This window comes from Molossus molossus, unplaced genomic scaffold (assembly GCF_014108415.1).
Source record: "Molossus molossus isolate mMolMol1 unplaced genomic scaffold, mMolMol1.p scaffold_m16_p_3, whole genome shotgun sequence".
Classification (NCBI taxonomy): Eukaryota; Metazoa; Chordata; class Mammalia; order Chiroptera; family Molossidae; genus Molossus; species Molossus molossus.
Window position 1 is genome coordinate 95,316,465 of NW_023425366.1, and position 18,022 is coordinate 95,334,486.

Sequence of the window (18,022 nt, forward strand, 5' to 3'; positions counted from 1 at the left end):
GTAGTCCTTGAGGAGCCACATCCTTTTATTTATTTATTTATTTATTTATTTATTTATTTATTTATTTGGTATGTGCCCCTAGTGGGAACTGAACCCAGGACTCTCTGGTCCGCAGGCTGATGCTCCAACCGCTGAGCCAAACCGGCCAGGGCGCCATATCCTTTTAATTCCCACAGTTACTCCAAGCACATTTAAAAAAAAATTTTTTTGTCAATTTGTATAAAACACATGGGAGAAATCTAGCCAATCCATACACAGCAAAAACACAACTGTTGCCATGTGGAAAGGTACTTTTATCAAACTTCAAGTTTAAGAATGTACAAATATTCCTTTTATCGTGTCCATAGTAATTAAGCTTTTCCATTTATCTTATTGAAAATCCACATATCCTCATTAGTTTTCCTTTTTCATTTACAGTACAATGATGGGAGGAAGAAGGTTGGTTAAAACAACTCTATGCAGTTTTCTACAGTCCCTTCTTTCCAGTCAGAGACGTGGGTGTGAGGGACCACACCACCCCCAGCGGTGGTAGCCTTGATAAGAGTCCAACTCTTCATCACCATGTATAACAAGCTGCAAGTGACGTGGAGTCATCTGCGATACTTTGAGATCCTGGGGAGCATCACCTCCCAGCTCCAGCACCTCAGCAGTGAGGTGCTCCAGGATTGTGGCACTGTACACTGCAGTGGTGACACTGACCCTTTTGTGGTTTGTGGTGCAAGTATTCAAATGTCTGTGGATGCAGCCCATGGAAACTGTAGTGCGCTCTCAGTGAGCGAGACACTGCCTTAGCCTTGGCCATCCTACTGTCCTTTCCAGCTTGGCCTCCACGGTCTCGGCTGCTCTTTCCATGCCTCCCAACACCACTGCCTCTGCTGCTCCTGCAGCGCCAACGGCAAGCACATTGTTATATTCAGGTTAAACAGGTTGAGCTGACTGTGTTGTATGTTACTCTTCCCTGCAGCTCACCAATACAAGAAACCCAGTTGACATTCTAATATCCTAAACATCCTAGATCTTCATTAAAATTTGCTGTGTTTAGAGCCTATCATATTATTCAAATTCCCTCCAGTTCTTTTTATTTTTATTATTTTCTTGCTCCCACGAATTCCATGATTTCTTACCCAGTATATAAAAACAAAGTGCTATTGAGACTGAAAAGAAAGCAAGTGGCACCCCATACAATTGCTTAAGCCTTATAGGAGGAAAATATTAATTGATGTTAGGTTGAATATTGGGTTCAAAAATACCTAATTGGTAATTTTGTATTGGTCATCATGAATTGGCTAGAAGAAAGGACTGCCAAATTCTATTTCCCTAAGCAATATTAAGAAGTTGAGAATTCTGCCCTGGCCAGTTTGGCTCAGTGGTTAGAGTGTCCACCTGCAGACCAATGGGTCATGGGTTTGATTCCAGTTGAGGGCACGTACCTTGGTTGCGGTTCATCCCCAGCCCTGGTCGGGGTATGCAGGAGGCAACTAGTCAGTGTGTCTCTCTCACATCGATGTTTATCTCTGTTTCCCTCCCTCCCACTCTATCAGAAGATAAATAGAAAAATATCCTCGGGTGAGAATTAAAAAAAAAAAAGTTGAGACTTCTGCCCTGGCCAGGTAGCTCTGTTAGAGCATCATCCTGATACGCCAAGGTTGAGGTTTTGATCCCTGGTCAGGACACATAAAAGAAGCAACCAATGAATGCATAAATAAGGAGGCCAACAAATCAATGTCTCTCTCTCTCTCCCCCCACTTCCTCTCTCTAGAATCAATAAATAAAAATTAAAAACTGATGAGAAAACAAGCCAAGGAGAAATAAGTTCCCCTTGCTGTGTTTAGAGCCTATCATATTATTCAAATTCCCTCCAACCTTGGGAGATGGGGACCTATGAAAAGCAGATCCAAGCTTGAACACACAGAAGTCTGGCCCAGGCCATTAAATCTATTCTATTCAGATAATGCACAAGTTTCTAGCTTTTCATAATGAAAGGGCACAACTAAAGGTTCCAGGGTTAACATGAAAATCACCCATAGTCAGCCACATCTGTCCCAACAGGAAGAAAAGAGCTGCACTGTTCAATGTGGTAACTAGTAGCTATATGAGGCTATTAAAATTAAAATGAAAACCCACTAAGTTCCTCAGTCAAAACCCACATTCAAGGTCAGCATAGATTTAGAACTTCCCATTCTCACAACGGTTTAGAGAGCCCCTAGGACTTGGTGCCACTTCCTCCTCTACAACTAAACTGACTTCTTTTCCCTAGAAAATTGATCCCTATAAAATGTTTATGTTTGAAAATATATTTGCAGTCGAATTTCTGGGACACAAAGTCGGGAGGGATGACACTGGTCTGGAAGACTTGCTGAGCTAACTTGCTTTAGGAAGAAGAAACCCCCACACCTCAAGAATGTGAGTGGTTAGGCTTTCTGCCTTCCCCAAGAGGTTAGACAGTTTCCAGGACAAGAGCACAGATTAGCATTGTCAATGTCAGTGTGTGGCTGTGCTTGTTAACAGAAGTAAGGCAAGAGCTCCAAACACCTTCCAGAGAAGGTAAAAGGAAAGAAATGCTCAAGTTTTGGCTTTTCTATTTGGCTAATGGGCTGGACCCATTGTCTTCCATTACTTGGTAGACTGAGCAACCATCAGTTCAATCGGTGAAGATCGGGGAATCTGGGAACAGTCTACAATATTCTGTACTAGAAAAGGAACATCCTTTCTTTCTTTCTTTCTTTCTTTCTTTCTTTCTTTCTTTCTTTCTTTCTTTCTTTCTTTCTTCCTTCCTTCCTTCCTTCCTTCCTTCCTTCCTTCCTTCCTTCCTTCCTTCCTTCCTTCCTTTCTTCCTTTCTTGTTAATCTCACCCGAGGATATTTTTCTATTGATTTTTGGAGAGAATAGAAGAGTGGGGGAGAGAGAGAAACATCGATGTGAGAGCAACACATCAGTTGGTTGCCTCCTACATGACCTCGACCAGGACTGGGACCAAACCGCAACCAAGGTACGTGCTCTTGACAGAAATCGAACCTGTGACTCTTTGGTCCTCAGGCCGATGATCTAACTGCTAGGCCAAACTGGCCAAGGCTATGTTCTTGTGTTTTTACACACATGGGTTACAATTGACTAAAATCTCATGTAACATGGTCATTTGCATAACAAATATACAACTCACATCATTTAAGTTTTGACAATAGCTGTATGAATCTAGACCTTGTTCAAGTTTATTCTCAGCTTTAGCTTCATCAAGGTGGCTTCTCCATTTGTCAATATTTCTTAGCAGGTGCAAATGAAGAAGGGGAAATTGGGTGCAAGCAAGTATAAAGCAAAAATAATACATAAAATTCTAAAATAAATTTTAAAATAATGTAGAAATAGATGACTTCCTGGCAAAATAAATGTTCAGGTAAGTTCTTGGATTAAAAAATAAATTTACAGCTACTTATTTGTGTCACTATTGTTAATGGATATTTTTCCTACTTCCATTTCAATGTGCATATTGCTAATATAAATGAATCTGTACTGATGATGTTATTCTGAAAGAATTTCAAATTTAAAAAAAAGTTAGAAAAATAATAAAGAAAACTCATACCATTTACCTAGATTCACCAAATTTATCATTTTGCCACCTGTCTCTGGGATTACTTTATAGCAGTTTGAATAAACTGGATCTATAGGTGTAAACAAAAATCAATATAGCTCTAAAATGACATTTAAAGTAGAATATACTTGCCCTGGCCAGTTTGGCTCAGCGGTTGGAGCTTTGGCCTGTGGTTCAGAGAGACCCGGGTTCGGTTCTGCTAAGGGCATGTACCTCAGTTGCAGTTTGTCCCTGGCCCTGGTTGGGTCGTGTGGGTAGCAGCCACTCGATGTGTCTCTTTCACGTTGATGTTTCTCTCTCTCTCCCTCCCACTCTATCTGAACAAAAAATGGAAAAATGTCCTAGGGTGAGGATAAAAAAAAAATAAAGTAGAATATACTCCAAAAATTCTAAAACCAGCAACACTACATACATTGTTTGTGGATGCAAGGTCTTATAAGTAAAATATAAAACGGAGAAAATCAGGATACATAATTTCAGGACAGTTATTCTTTCAGATAGGAGAGAGAACGGAATGGGATTAGAGAGGACATATGAGGGTCCTTAACAGTATATATTGTTTTATTTCTTTAAAAATGATCTGAAACAAATCTGGCATGTTAATAAGTGATAAATCTGTGTGGTACATATGTGAATGCTCTTTAAAATCAGTCTGTTTTGTTTATTTGTATGTTAGCAATATTTCACAATAAACTTGTGTTTAGGAAAATAATATAATTCAAGGTATATGAAGATATGTGACAGTAAATAATTATTTTTAAAAAGTCCCATGCATCTTCATCCTAGTTAAGAATTAGATCATTTTCAGAATCACAAAAGCCCCTTATATTTTCTCCAAATTCATCTCCCTTTCTCAAGAAAGGTTAACAAATACTCTGAGTTTTATGTTAATAATTTCCTTATGTAATATATACATACCACCTATTTATGTCTGGACATGATATTACTTAGTTTTGCTTTTTCTGGAATTTTACATACCTGGAATAATACTCTTGTTCTTTCACTGCACATGTTTTGAGAATCATCTATATTTCTGTGTAGCTGTGGCTCAATCATATTCACTGATACTCAGTATTTCATTGCAGAAGTATACCACAACTTAAGAATCTATTCTTTTGTTGTGGGCTTTTAGGGTATTTCCAGTTTGGGGTTATTACAAAACATGTCCACATGCCTCTTAGTTTCCTGTGAAGAGACCTAGAAATAGATACATTTTCACAATGAGTCATAATATATATACATTTTTCAGCCTTAAGAAGTAATGCTAAGTCTTGACTAGGTAGCTCAGTTGGTTAGAGAGTCATCCTGATATGCCTAAATTGTGGGTTTGATCCCTAGTCAGGGTACATACAAGAAGCAACTAATGGCCTGGCTGGTTTGGCTCAGCGGTTAGAGTATTGGCCCGTGGACCGGAGAGTCCCGGGTTTGGTTCCCACTAAGGGCATGTACCTCGGTTGCAGTTTGTCCCCGGCCCTGGTTGGGGTCATGTGGGAGGCAACCACTTCGTGTCTCTCTCTCTCACATCAATATTTCTCTCTCTCTCCCTCTGTCCCTCCTGCTCTATCTAAAGATACATGCAAAAAAAAAAATGTCCTCAGGTGAGAAAAAAAAAAAAGCAACTAATGAATGCATACATAAGTGGAACAACAAATTGATCTCTCTCTCTAACATCAATAAATAATGAAAGAAGGAATGCCAAACTGTTTTCTCTAATACATGTAATAGTTTATATACCCAACAGCAATAGATGAGAGTTCCCACCATTCTATGTGTTTTGTGGTTCTGACAGGTTTTTAAAGATGTGATCATCTGTAAGGTATGAAACAGTATCTAATTGTGGCTTAATTTGCATTTCTATTATTACTAATATAATTGAGCAGCCTTTCATTGTCATGGGCTAAGCTTTCTATCTTGTTTTTTTCCTAGTCTTAATGTAGTTGAATTTATCAGTCTTTTCTTTTCTAGATAGTGCTTTTTGAGTCTTGTTTCAGATTGCTAACAATTTATCAGAAATTTGTTTTCTTCCTGGGCACACAGCTAGATCACTTTTCACAGCTTGTATTGTTGTTCAGCGTGTCTAGGTGACTGAGTCCTAACCAATGGAGTATGAGTAGAGATGATGAGTGCCACTTCTTGGCTAGGTCCATGAAAGTTCTCTCACACCTCCATGCTCTTTTCTCCCTTCTGGTTGACTAGGTTAGAAAACCAGGTCATCTTGGAAGCCATGGATTGAAGATAGCAGAGCTGCCATCAGACTGATGGCTTGGAGGAAGGCCACCCTGCCAGTTATGTATATGTGTCTTAGCTGTTACAGGATTGAGAAATGAACAAGTAAACCTTTCAGAGCTGTTACCATTAAGCTAACTTAATACATGTCTAAAATATTTTTCACTAATCTGAGATAAAAAAAATTACCTTCTATATTTTTTCCAAAAGACTTAAAGTGGCTCTGGCCAGTTTGGCTCAGCGATTAGAGTGTCGGCCCACAGACCAATGAGACCTTGGTTCGATTCTGGCCAAGGGCATGTAACTCGGTTGCAGTTCATCCCACGATTGTGGTTCGTCCACCGTCCTGGATGGGGTTGTGTGGGAGGCAGCCAGTCAATGTATCTCTTTTCACGTTGATGTTTCTCTCTCCCTCCCTCCCTCCTACTCTATCTGAAGATAAATGGAAAAATATCCTTGGGTGAGGATTGAAAAAAAAAAAAAGACTTGAAGTGTTTCAGTAAAAAACTGAATGAATTATTGAACAAATAATTAAGCTTGGTCTTTCAGCAGTTTCCATCTGTTATGGGTTTAGTTGTGTATCCACCACCAAAAATGTATGTTTAAGTCCTATATTCCAGTACCTCAACAGAATGTGACTGTATTTGGATATAGGGCCTTTAAGGAGGCGAGTAAGTGAAAATAAAGTCATTAGGGTGGGCTGCCATCTAATATGACTGGTGCCCTTATAAATGAGAAAATGTGGATACAGATCTATGCAAAAGGAAGACCATGTGGAGACGCAGGGAGAAGACAGCCATGTACAAACCAAGGAAAGAGGCCTCAGAACCAACCCTGCCAACATCCTGATCTTGGAGTTTCAGCCTCCAAAACTATGAGAAAATAAATTTGTTATTTATCAACCCAGTCTGTGGTATTTTTTTTTTTATGGCATCAGAGCAGACTAAGATACTCACCCTTTATACTCTAAGGATCCAAGATGGCATATACACATTAATTTACTGTATATAGTAGTTTGCATGGTAAACAATAAACAAAACCTATGGATAGTGTTAGTAAAGAAAACGTTTTGGGGTAGGATAACTGAGAAGTGAAAATTTAAAATTGTTTTATAGGAGTGGAGTTTTTCCTTTATTTATGATTTAGGGGCTGAGGAAAGGGAGCTGGGATTTAAAGCAGAGGAAGCATCTTGACCAAAGGTATAAATGTGGAAAATTCATGTAGTATATAAGTAACAGTAAGGGTCTGTAGAAGGTAGATGAAAAGAATGGAGATAAACTAAAACTGGAGAGAGGACAGTCCATTCTAAGTTTGCAGAGTTACAACAGTAAAAAGAACACTAGGATCAGAACCTGTATCAGGTTATATACAGGGTGGGGCAAATGTAGCTTTACAGTTGTTCATATGGAAAATAATACAATAATGCATAATACAAGAATAAACTCTGCGTTCTACATACAACTGTAAACCTATGTTTGCCCCACCCTGTGTATGACTCTATCACTTACTATCTGACCTTGGGCAAATAACCTTGATAAGCTTGGAGAAAACACCAATGTGATACAACTCATTGTATCAAATTTTACCGTAACCTCAACCTCAGCCCAGTTTTTTATTTTTAATTTATTAATTTTTTGTTACAGATGTTTCTCATTTTTCCCCCATTAATACCCTCCTCCCCTTCTCCCCACCCCATATCCAGTCAGCCCAATTTCTTAATACTAAATATCATTCAACAAAAAGTTAAATACTCCACATGACACTGCAAAAGTCTGAATGCATCTAGGCCAGCCCTCTCTCAGTCCGTCCTGTTGGTTACAAGGAGGGTCAAAGGAAAAAGCACACACTACTATTCTACCACATTCTACATAAAGGAGGTGAGTTCAGAAACACAATTAGTTTAGTTTCAGTTTTTGTACATTTAGGAAAAAAATTAACATGAGGTAAGGTGACAAGGTTAGAGTAGAACTCTCGTAATAAAATGTAATTGATATTTGCATCAGGGGAAATTGGGAAGGTGTATTAAAAGTCAAAAATAGCTCACACACTGATCAAAAAATTCCACCTTGGAACCTAGCCTTGATTCTAAAGAACAATCCAAATTATGCTAAAATTACATTGATATTCACTACAGCCTTGCATGCAACAATAAAAAATGAGAAATGCCTGAAATTTCCAATAAAAGAAAAATGGCTCAATTGTTACATTCACTTGATGGAATACGGTGCAGCCATTGTATGAAGGTTATGAAATATAAAAACATTTTTTTTCTCATCCAAGGATATTTTTCCATTGCATTTTAGATAGAGTGGAAGGGAAAGAGGGAGAGAGAGAAACATCAATGTTGATGTGAGACAAATCGACTGGTTGCTTCCTGCACAACCCCAACCAGCGCTGGGAATCGAACCTGCAACTCAGGTATGTGCCCTTGACCGAGAATCAAACCTGAGACCCTTTGGTCCTCGGGCGGATGCTCTAACTGTTGAGCCAATCCAGCCAAGGCATATAAAGACTTACTTTTATTATATAAAAAATATGCAGAAAAAAATCAGAAATACAGCTGACCCTTCCTTGAATACAGGTTTAAACTGCAAAGGTCCACTTATATGTAGATATTTGGTTTTTTTATCCTCACCCGAGGACATTTTTCCATTTTTTGTTTAGAGTGGGAGGGAGAGAGAGGGAGAGATAGAAATATTGATATGAGAAGAGAAACATCAATCGGCTGCCTCCTGCACACCCCCAACTGGGGATGGAGCCTGCAACTCAGGCATGTGCCCTGACTGGGAATCAGACGGGGACCTCTCAGTCCATGGGACGACAGTCCAGTGAGCCACACTGGCTGGGCTCTAAACCAAGGTTTTAGTTGTACCTACAGTTTAATACAATATGGGAAGAATAGGAAAGAAAGAGGAACTTTGCAAAATTAAAATTTTTTTTTATCCTCACCAGAGGACATTTTTTTTTTTTTTGCACTTATCTTGAGATAGAGCAGGAGGGAGAGAGGGAGAAAAAGAGAAATATCGACATGAGAGAGACACATTGAGTGGTCACCACCCACACGACCCCAACAGGGCCGAGGACAAACTGCAACCGAGGTATGTGCCCTTAGCGGGAACCAAACCTGGGACTGTCCAGTCCCTGGGCCAACGCTCTAACCACTGAGCCAAACTGGCCAGGGTCAAAATTAAATATTTTAAAAGTCAAAAATATAGAGTGGCTCTTGTATGCACTAAACTGTATGCATGAAGTGTTTTCGATGATAAAGTATTTGAAATCCTCTCTACCATCTAAGTAGAAAGACAATTCTGTTACTAAAATGATATCTTAGGGAAGTATTTGGAATGTGCAAAATTTGGTCCAAAAGCAGCAGAGGGAGGAACAGTGAGGAGACAAAGATAGAACTGTTGCCTTCTCAGCAGTCTCCTCCACAGAACCATCTGGTGGAGGGGCTCCGAACTTACACGTTTCTCCTTCATAGCAATACTCTATGAACATATGTCTTAACCCTCAAGTCAGACGGAATCTATCTTGGGTGTGATGCCCAAGGAAATATGATCCACAACTGACAAAAACACTCCAAAAGCCAGAGAATGTAGTTTCAGGGCAATGAAAAAAAGAAAAGAAATAAAACAGCTCATGCAGAAGCACGTCAAAATGATGGGACTTTATTTCTATGGATTCTTTGGTGTCGGATAAGGTGTGGACTCTGTCTAAAGCTTTCCCCACATTCAAGACATTTATAAGGTTTTTCTCCAGTGTGAGTTCTCTGGTGTATAATGAGGGTTGCACTCTGACTGAAGCATTTCCCACAGACAGAACATCCATAAGGCTTCTCCCCAGTATGGATTCTCTGATGTTTAGAGAGGTCAGAACACCGTTTGAAGCTCTTCTCACATTCTTCACATGTATAGGGTCTCTCCCCTTTATGGAGTCTCTGATGTCTAAAACGGTTGGAAATACGGCAGGTCTCCCCACATTCGGTACATTTATAGTGTTTTTCTCCTATGTGGATCCGCTGATGTCGATTGAGATGTGAGCTCTGCCTGAAGCTATCCCCGCATTTGGGGCATGTGTATGGCTTTTCCCCTGTGTGTGTCCTCTGGTGTTTAATCAGCGCAGCACTCTGACTGAAGCTCTTCCCACATTCTTGGCATTCATAGGGTTTCTCCCCAGTGTGAATTCTCTGATGTTTCAAGAGGTCGGAGCGCTGTTTGAAACTCTTCTCACAGTTATCACATTTATAAGGTCTTTCTTCACGGAGCTGCCTCGGGGTCTCAGAAAAGCCTGAAGTATGGAAATTTCCAACATTGTCAATAGATTTGTGAGGTTTCATCACTTGAAGTTTCTCCTTATCTAAACTCTGTTTGCACTTGTTGCCACATTCGTCACCATTAACGGACCTCTCTGCTGTCAAGCCATGCTGACGAAGAACAAAGTCTGAACTTCTGGCACTATTCCCAATTTCATTATTTTTGGAGTCTCCCCCTTCTGTGAGACCATTCTTGCTATATGAGATGCTGGGAAGTCCTTGCTCTTCAGGAGAATTTTCAAGTTTCAGCAGTGAGGGGTTTCCTGAGTGCTTCTCTTCTACCATCATCTCTTCATGGTTCTGGCCACATCTGGACAACAGGGGAGCCTTCCCTAGGGAGCCTTCTTGTAGCTGTATCTGTGGCTCTACTTCTAGAATTTCTTGCTTTGGAATAAACTCTCTCCTCTCTGTTCTGGTTTCCAAACCTGAAACATTAAAGTACAAATTGCTGATATTTCATCCTGTGCAAGAGCGAAATAAACAAGTACTCATAGAAAAACAGCCCCCTCCCAATAACCTTTTTCATCTCCATGAAACCACTTCTGAAGTTAAATTGTTTTCGTTAACCTGTCAGGTGTGCTCACATTTTCATGTACAAACCTCGTTTCTTTGCTTTTATACTTGTGCCTGCACCCACCAACCCATTTCTTGTCCCCCTGCCCCATTCCACTGTTCTGAGTCACATTATGACAGGCAAATGTGTCAAGAGAGGTGGTACAAGTTTATCCTATGTCTGAAGGATGGTTTAATAAGATAAATTCTATTAAACTACTGGCTCCAAAGCTTATATTCTCCAGGAAGAAAAGGTAGAAGTTTTTACAGCAGGAATTTCTTAGGCTTATTCTCTATTGTATCTCCATCTAGAATAGCATCTGGCTTACTGCAGACACTCAATAAAATAGTTGTTGAGCCCTGGCTGGTTTTACTCAGCAGTGAGAGCCGGCTTGTGGTCCAGAGAGGCCTGGGTTTGGTTCCCACTAAGGGCATGCACCGCGGTTGTAGTTTGTCCCCGGCCCCAGTTGGGGTCGTGTGGGTAGCAGCCAGTCGATGTGTCTCTCTCACATCAATGTTTCTCTCTCTCTTCCTCCCTCTCCCTCCCACTCTATCTGAGGATAAATGAAAAAAAAAAAAAAAAGTTGTTGAATAATCTCACTATGTTAAAATTTACCAGCCCAGGCCAAAAGACCTACAGACACTGATATAAGGGAATTCTTAAGTATAAGGACAACTGATATCCAACCCTATACTGTAGACCACTACAGTTCACAAGTACTACACAAACAGATTCCAGTAAGAATCTCGCCCCCCCCCCCCCCCCACTACCACAAATTGTGCAGTCAAGTTTCCCACATTTGGGGAAATCGCAGGGGTGGGCACATCCAAAGTGCAATGGATAAGCCTTGCCCTGGGAAAACCACCTTTGTGATCATGGCATCTCCCCTGCCAGGTAAGTATCCAGTCAGAATTCTTGTTTGGCTATTAAATACAAACAGAAAGTGAAAGATTACTAACATTTCAAGTAAACATCTAACAGAAATGCTGATGACACATACAATGAATAAAATTAGAAAATTTAATGACCTGTAATTAATAAATGAGAAGATATTGCATCCAGGAAACAAGGAGGCTACAAGAAAAGGAATATTTAAAGAAAAAGCTATTGAAAATATTAATGAAGCAAAAATATTTCAGTTTAAGAGTTGGAAAATAGCCCTGGCTGGTTTGGCTCAGCGGTTAGAGCGTCCGCCTGCGGTCTGGAGAGGCCCGGGTTCGGTTCCCGCTAAGGGCATGTACCTCGGTTGCAGTTTGTCCCCGGCCCTGGTTGGTCGTGCAGGTGGCAGCCACTCGATGTGTCCCTTTCACATCGATGTTTCCCTCTCTCTCTCTTCCTCCCTCTCCCTCCCACTCTGTATAAAAAATGGAAAAATGTCCTCAGATGAGGATTAAAAAAAAATTTTAATAAGAGTTGGAAAATAAAGCTAAGCACTTCTCTAGAAAGCGAAACAAAAGATAATGAAATGGGAAGGGGATCAGGGGACCTCACAGAATCAGTCCATGAGTTCCAACATCCAACTGAAAAAAATCCCAGAAATACCACAGTAAAAATGAGATAAAAATAAGTAGATAAATAAAAGAATACTATAGAAAATTCCTCACAACTCAAAGATATGGGTTTCTATATTATAAGGGCTTACCAACTACTCAGAACAATGAATGAAAAAAAAATTACTTCACACTAAGCCATATCCATGGTGAAATTTCATAGTAGCAGGAATAAAGAAAAGCTTCACAGGCTTCTACACAAGACAGATTGTACACCAAGGATAAAATATCATAATGACATAAGATTTTCCAATAGCAACATGGCAAGCTAGCTAGAAAATCCATTGTCTTCAAAATTCAAACATATTATTTATTGCGCAGAATGCTACATATTCAGCCACACTATAATCCAAATATAAGAGAGAGCTAAAGATATTTTCTGACATTCACAAAGTTTCAAAAAATTTAGCTCTGGAATACACTAGGAGAGTTCTCCATCAAATCAAGGGTGTAAAACCAAGGAAGAAAATGATATGAGATTCGGGAAAGAAAAAAGGAATTCCCAGGGTGATAGTGACAGAGAGTTCTAGGACAACAACTGTGTAACATGTCTGGTGAAGAAGCCTATTCACACTGGAGCACAAGAAGCTTCAGGGGCATCTCTCCAAGAGGATATGAAAATGGCATATCTGATGTATGTGAACACACTGAGAGGAGTTTTACATTTCTAACGGAAAGCTTGTGGGTGAACTAGTGTTCAATAGTTAGAAGAGCAGGCATGTGCAAAATGAGGCATTTTTTAATTCCAGGGAAAACAATAAAAGCTATAAAAGTTATTCAACATGTGGGTGAATACAGATAGTATTTTTTTTAGATTAAATTGTTGTATTTACTGCCATTTAATTGTTCATATTTTTTATCTTTTTTTTCCCCTTCTTCTTCTTCTTTTGAAAGGAATACTTGGAGTACTGTGTTAAGACATCATGCCATGGCCCAGCCAATGTGGCTCAGCAGTTGAGCATCGACCCATGCACCCAGAGGTTGCCAGTTCAATTCCCAGTCAGGGCACATGCCCAGATTGTGGGCCTGATCCCCAGTGGGGGGCATGCAGGAGGCGGCCAATTGATGTTCTCTCTCATCGATGTTTCTATCTCTCTCTCCCCCTCCCTTGTCTCTCTAAAATAAATCAAGAAAAAAAAAAAAGACATCATGTCATCAGCTGAATACCAAATGCTGACAAGGATGTGGAGAAAGAAGAATTCTTGTATCCTTTTGGACAGCAAGATGAGCAAATATCCCTAAGTATATTCTGTCAGAAACTCTTACATATGACCATAGGGAGAAAGACAAGAATGTTCAGTACAATACTGTTTGTAATGTTGAAAAACTAGAAGCCTTAATGTCCATTGACGGAAAAGTGGATAAATGAATTTTGGAATATTCTATAATGAATATATAGATGTTAAAAAGAATAAACGAGAGCTACATGTAGCAACATGGAATAAACGAGAGCTACATGTAATGCTGGGAAAAAGGCAAGGTGCAAAAGAAGCATATAGTGGTATAATTTATATATCATAAAAACATGTAAAAATAGTATACATATATGTTTCTATGTTCACATTTATATATTTACATGTTTATATACATGTTTACACTCACACACATGAAGAGAGATTGTGTGTGTGTGTGCTACATAAAGATGTAGAAATATAAAACACACATGAAGCCCTGGCCGGTTTGGCTCAGCGGTTAGTCAGCCTGCGGTTCAGAGAGACCCAGGTTCGGTTCCCACTAAGGGAATGTGCCTCGGTTGCAGTTTGTCCCTGACCCTGGTTGGGTTGTGCGGGTGGCAGCCACTTGATGTGTCCTTTTCACGTCGATGTTTCTCTCTCCCTCTCTTCCTCTTTCTCCTTCCCACTCTATCTGAACAAAAAATGTCCTCAGGTGAGGATAAAAATAAATAAATAAATAAAAAATAAAACACACATGAAAATGATAAACACCACAAGATACTGGTTACCTCTGGTAAAGGAGTGAGGTGAACAGCTTTCAGAGAGGGTATACATATAGCTGTAACATTTTTATTTTAAAAAAATATGAAGCCAATATGGATGATATTAAAATCTGATAAACCTGGGTGGTTTATCCATTATATTTTTATACATTTCTGTATGTAATGCATTAAAAATGAACCAAAACAAGACGCTGAATCTATCATTTAACAGTACAGAACAGAAGGGTCACAAAAGAGACTCTAAAGTTCTCATCCTGTGTGTGAATGGCAGAGTAGCTCAGGGATCAGACTGAAGCAAGCCCTTCACAAATGACACAGCTAGAAACAGCAAAGTCATAGCACTTACTTGACAGGGCTGTGTTCCCATAATCCTTCAGCGTGCTCTCCCTGTAGAAGTCCCTCTGAACTGGGTCCAGATGCTCCCACTCCTCCCAGGTTATAGGCACATCCTTGACTTTCACCAATCCCTGAAACAAAAGGAGACGTCCCTTCAGCAGTTGCTATCCCAGGATAGCCTTACCACTAGTCTCAGGATGAGGCCAGACTCCAGAAAGGAGTTGGCCAGTATTGAGAAGGAAGCACTGAGAATGAAGTAACAAACACAGCTGTTGAGTCTTTGCCAGTGAATCTTGTACTGATGGAGGAGTTTCAAAATGACCAAAGATAGAGGCTGCGTTCTCTTGTAATCCCCCAAAACCATTCTGTGGACTGTCTACATTTGGGGTAGAAGCAAAATATTCATTTGAGTTACATCTCTATGATTTATCAAAATGAAAATCTGATATAGATTAAAAATGTACAGATAACCAGAGAGTCCTAAGTTCAAATGCTGGCTCTAAGACAGTTTCCTCATGTGTGAAATGGATACAAATATCTGTCTTAAGATGAAGGTATCTCATTAACAGCATGTACTCAGTAAAATTTCCTTTTCCTTCCTTGACCACTGCACAATAAGATTACCCAACAAGATGATATTTTGAGATGGCTTATCTAAATGTAAGCTGACTATTCACAGAAGGTGAAATCAGTTCTTAGAAAGGGAAGGTTCTAAAATTGGTGCAGGGAGATGGTTGTCTGGGTTCCAATGATGACTCACAAACTGACTCTAAGGATCTCTCACTCAGTGACAGGAAAGGGAAATGTATTTTTAAAAATTTTTTCAGTTATGTTTTGACATTTAAAAAAAAAAACTTTCTGGCTGGGGAGACTGTCCCTCCTGGCGCCAGCCAATTCTTAGAAAGCAAAGGGCTCAGCTGAGACTGATTGATCCAGAGTCATATCTTCTCTCTCTGGTCTGAACACCTCAGGAGGCAAGATTCCTCTGCCTTAACCATCCCAAGGCCAGGTATCAGGCAACTAGAAACGACTGCTATAATTTACAGCTGAGTGAAGTTATTTAAACTAACCAATCCTATTGTTCACCCTGCCATGCCCTTCCTTTCCCACTGAAACCCCAATTTAGGCTCTGGCCTAACTTTTCCTAGCTCCTGTCATCTGCCTCTGACCACCTGCTGTCTTTCCCATTAGGCTCTGTGTGGCATGCAGTGCCTCCTTTCTCTAGAACCTCAGTGTAGTACATTTCACACCCCACCCCCAGCCTCTCCTCTGACTCTGTGTAAAGGAAAACCACATTTCTGTACGTCTACTCTTAATACTCTGAATACTTCATTACAAACTAATTCACTTCTAACACCAAATGTGTGTTTCCACCCGTCAAGCAATTCTCCAACACCAGCTGTGTCTTACAGTTTAACTCAATTCTGTCACTACATACCTGGAGATGGGCCCAGATCCCACAGGTTAAGGGGTCAGTCCTACAAGACTGCCCCTCCCCAACTTCAGATGCTAACTGCAAGCCCACAACCTGTTTCTAACCAACCCGCTTTAGATCAGAGGTTCCCCTGACTCTGTCTTTGGGTTCAAAATTAATTTCCTAGAGCAGCTTCAGAACTCAGGAAAACAGCTTACTTACTGGATTAGCAAGCAGTTTATTATAAAAGGTTGTAACTCAGAAACAGCAAGATAGAAGAGATACATAGGGCAAGGTCTGGGAAGGTCACAAGCTCAGCAGATTCTGTCCCCATAGAGCTGGGGTGTGTTGCTCTCCCACTAAGTGGATGCACTTACCAACATGGAAGCTCCCGGAACTCCATACAATTGGGATTTAATGGAGGCTTCATCACATAGTTATGATCAATAATTAACTCCACTTCCAGCCTCTCTATACTCTTTAGAGTGCTATTATCAACTGTGGGAGGAGGGAGTCGCCAAACCATTAAAAAGTAAAAAGGAACCCTCACATTCAAAGTAGGGGAGAATTGCTGTTCTAGCATCTTAACATTAATCTTACCCCATTAATCTAGTTACACAAAAAGGTGTTTCACAATGGGCAAACAAACTCTCGTGTAGGTATCTAACTCAAGGATCATTTAAATCCTGAATGGATCTGTCACTCTTTCCTACGGAAAGGAACAAGTTTTATGCACATTCTAAAGTTCACACCAAATGTAATAAGGAAGAAAAAAACCTTCTGAAACTCACACACCTCCCCTACACCCTCCATTCCCCACATTCCCACCACCAGCGCACTCACTCCTCACCTGGAGCGAGGTCCCACCAAGCGCTCTCTGAAGAGCCCGCACTACAGCCGCAGCCTCGGCCCCACTCTCGGGGTAGTGTTTCCGCACCCGGTCCTGGAGGTCCGGGGGCAGGATGGTCAGGAACTGCTCCAACACCAGCAGCTCCAGGATCTGCTCCTTCGAGTGCGTCTCAGGCCTCAGCCACCGACGACAAAGTTCCCACAGCCGGCTCAGCGCCTCTTCGGGTCCGGCCACCTCATGATAACGGAACCGCCTAAAATGCTGTCGACAAGTTTCGGGATCCAGACAGTCCACAGGCGGGTCGGACTCCCGAACTCCCGGTGAGTCTTCCTCCACTTTCACTATCAAAAGTCCATCACGCAGGGGCGGCGCGGCGACCTTATCCCCTGCGGCCACCACCCAGGCCCCCGCCTCAGCATCACTGCCTTGACTTGCGATCAAGCTCGAACTCATCTTTCTCCAACACGTGCCGACTTTCCTGGAGTTTTGCCTTCAGGTAAGAAGGGAGCTAATCCTACAAAAAGCCACGGAACTCATTGCCTCTCCTTAAGCGCAGGCGTACGCCGCCCGGTCTCCTGCAGGAGTCCTCCTACCTGCAGCTGCGCCACCTAGGACCTGCCTCCTCCCCAGACAAAACACAACAAGAAACTTGTAAGCCTGGTCGGAAGTGCGTCACCGACTCCCTGAGGTACCCACCCTCCGGGCATTTCCGGGGCCTCTCTAGGCGCCCTGGAGGACTGTAAAGAATCTTGGTGGTTTGCCATCCTGTTCCTTCCAGGGATGCTCTTCGTGTGTACAGTACCTTGCTGTGTGGAGCTTACTGTCCTTCAGGTTACAGAACTAAACAATACTCTCCTTTTAAAACTTGAATATCATTCTTTAATATCTGTGAATAAAGTCTGTAAGTTTTGTTTTAAGAAAAGTTAAAGATCCGTCCTGGGGTTGGAGCGGCCTGCGGACCAGAGAGTCCCAGGTTCCGATCCCGCTAGGGACACGTACGAAAAAAAAGAAAGAAAAGTTAAAGATCCGACTGTACAAGGAGTTGCAAACAATCATTCACCTGTGTGGTATTCGTTTATACAAGAAAGGTTTGTAGAGTATCTTCTACATGCCAAGGCATCATGCTTGAGACCATAGATACAAAACTGTGACAATATAGTCCTCGTCCTCACTTTGCTCACAGTCCTGAGACATACACTATAATCCTTACAAGAGTGTATGGTATATATGGAGGGTAT

General features: G+C 41.0%; 1 protein-coding gene, 1 non-coding gene and 1 pseudogene across 2 annotated transcripts; all 3 read right to left on the minus strand.

The window, feature by feature from the left end:
• Positions 1 to 454: 454 nt before the first annotated feature.
• On the minus strand, positions 455 to 1,276 carry LOC118642089 (annotated as a pseudogene).
• Positions 1,277 to 9,464: 8,188 nt separating this feature from the next.
• Positions 9,465 to 17,404, minus strand: ZNF394 (zinc finger protein 394). The gene is made up of 3 exons (XM_036279709.1): positions 16,785 to 17,404; positions 14,531 to 14,651; positions 9,465 to 10,549 (listed from the first exon to the last, which is right to left on the minus strand). The coding sequence occupies exons 1-3, from the start codon at positions 17,235 to 17,237 to the stop codon at positions 9,465 to 9,467; spliced, it is 1,659 nt and encodes a 552-aa protein (XP_036135602.1). The 5' UTR covers positions 17,238 to 17,404.
• LOC118643018 lies at positions 11,416 to 11,579 on the minus strand. Its single transcript, XR_004961913.1, has one exon. It is a non-coding gene; the product is annotated as a U1 spliceosomal RNA (small nuclear RNA).
• Positions 17,405 to 18,022: the final 618 nt, after the last annotated feature.

What these genes read in the sequence shown, in the direction of transcription:
- ZNF394 (XM_036279709.1), bottom strand. Translation starts at nt 17,237, where the DNA reads ATGAGTTCGAGCTTGATCGCAAGTCAAGGCAGTGATGCTGAGGCGGGG. An exon ending in TTGGTGGGACCTCGCTCCAG is followed by an intron (nt 14,652 to 16,784) that starts GTGAGGAGTGAG and finishes CTTTTGTTTCAG; the next exon opens with GGATTGGTGAAAGTCAAGGA. An exon ending in TGGGAACACAGCCCTGTCAA is followed by an intron (nt 10,550 to 14,530) that starts GTAAGTGCTATG and finishes TTAATGTTTCAG; the next exon opens with GTTTGGAAACCAGAACAGAG.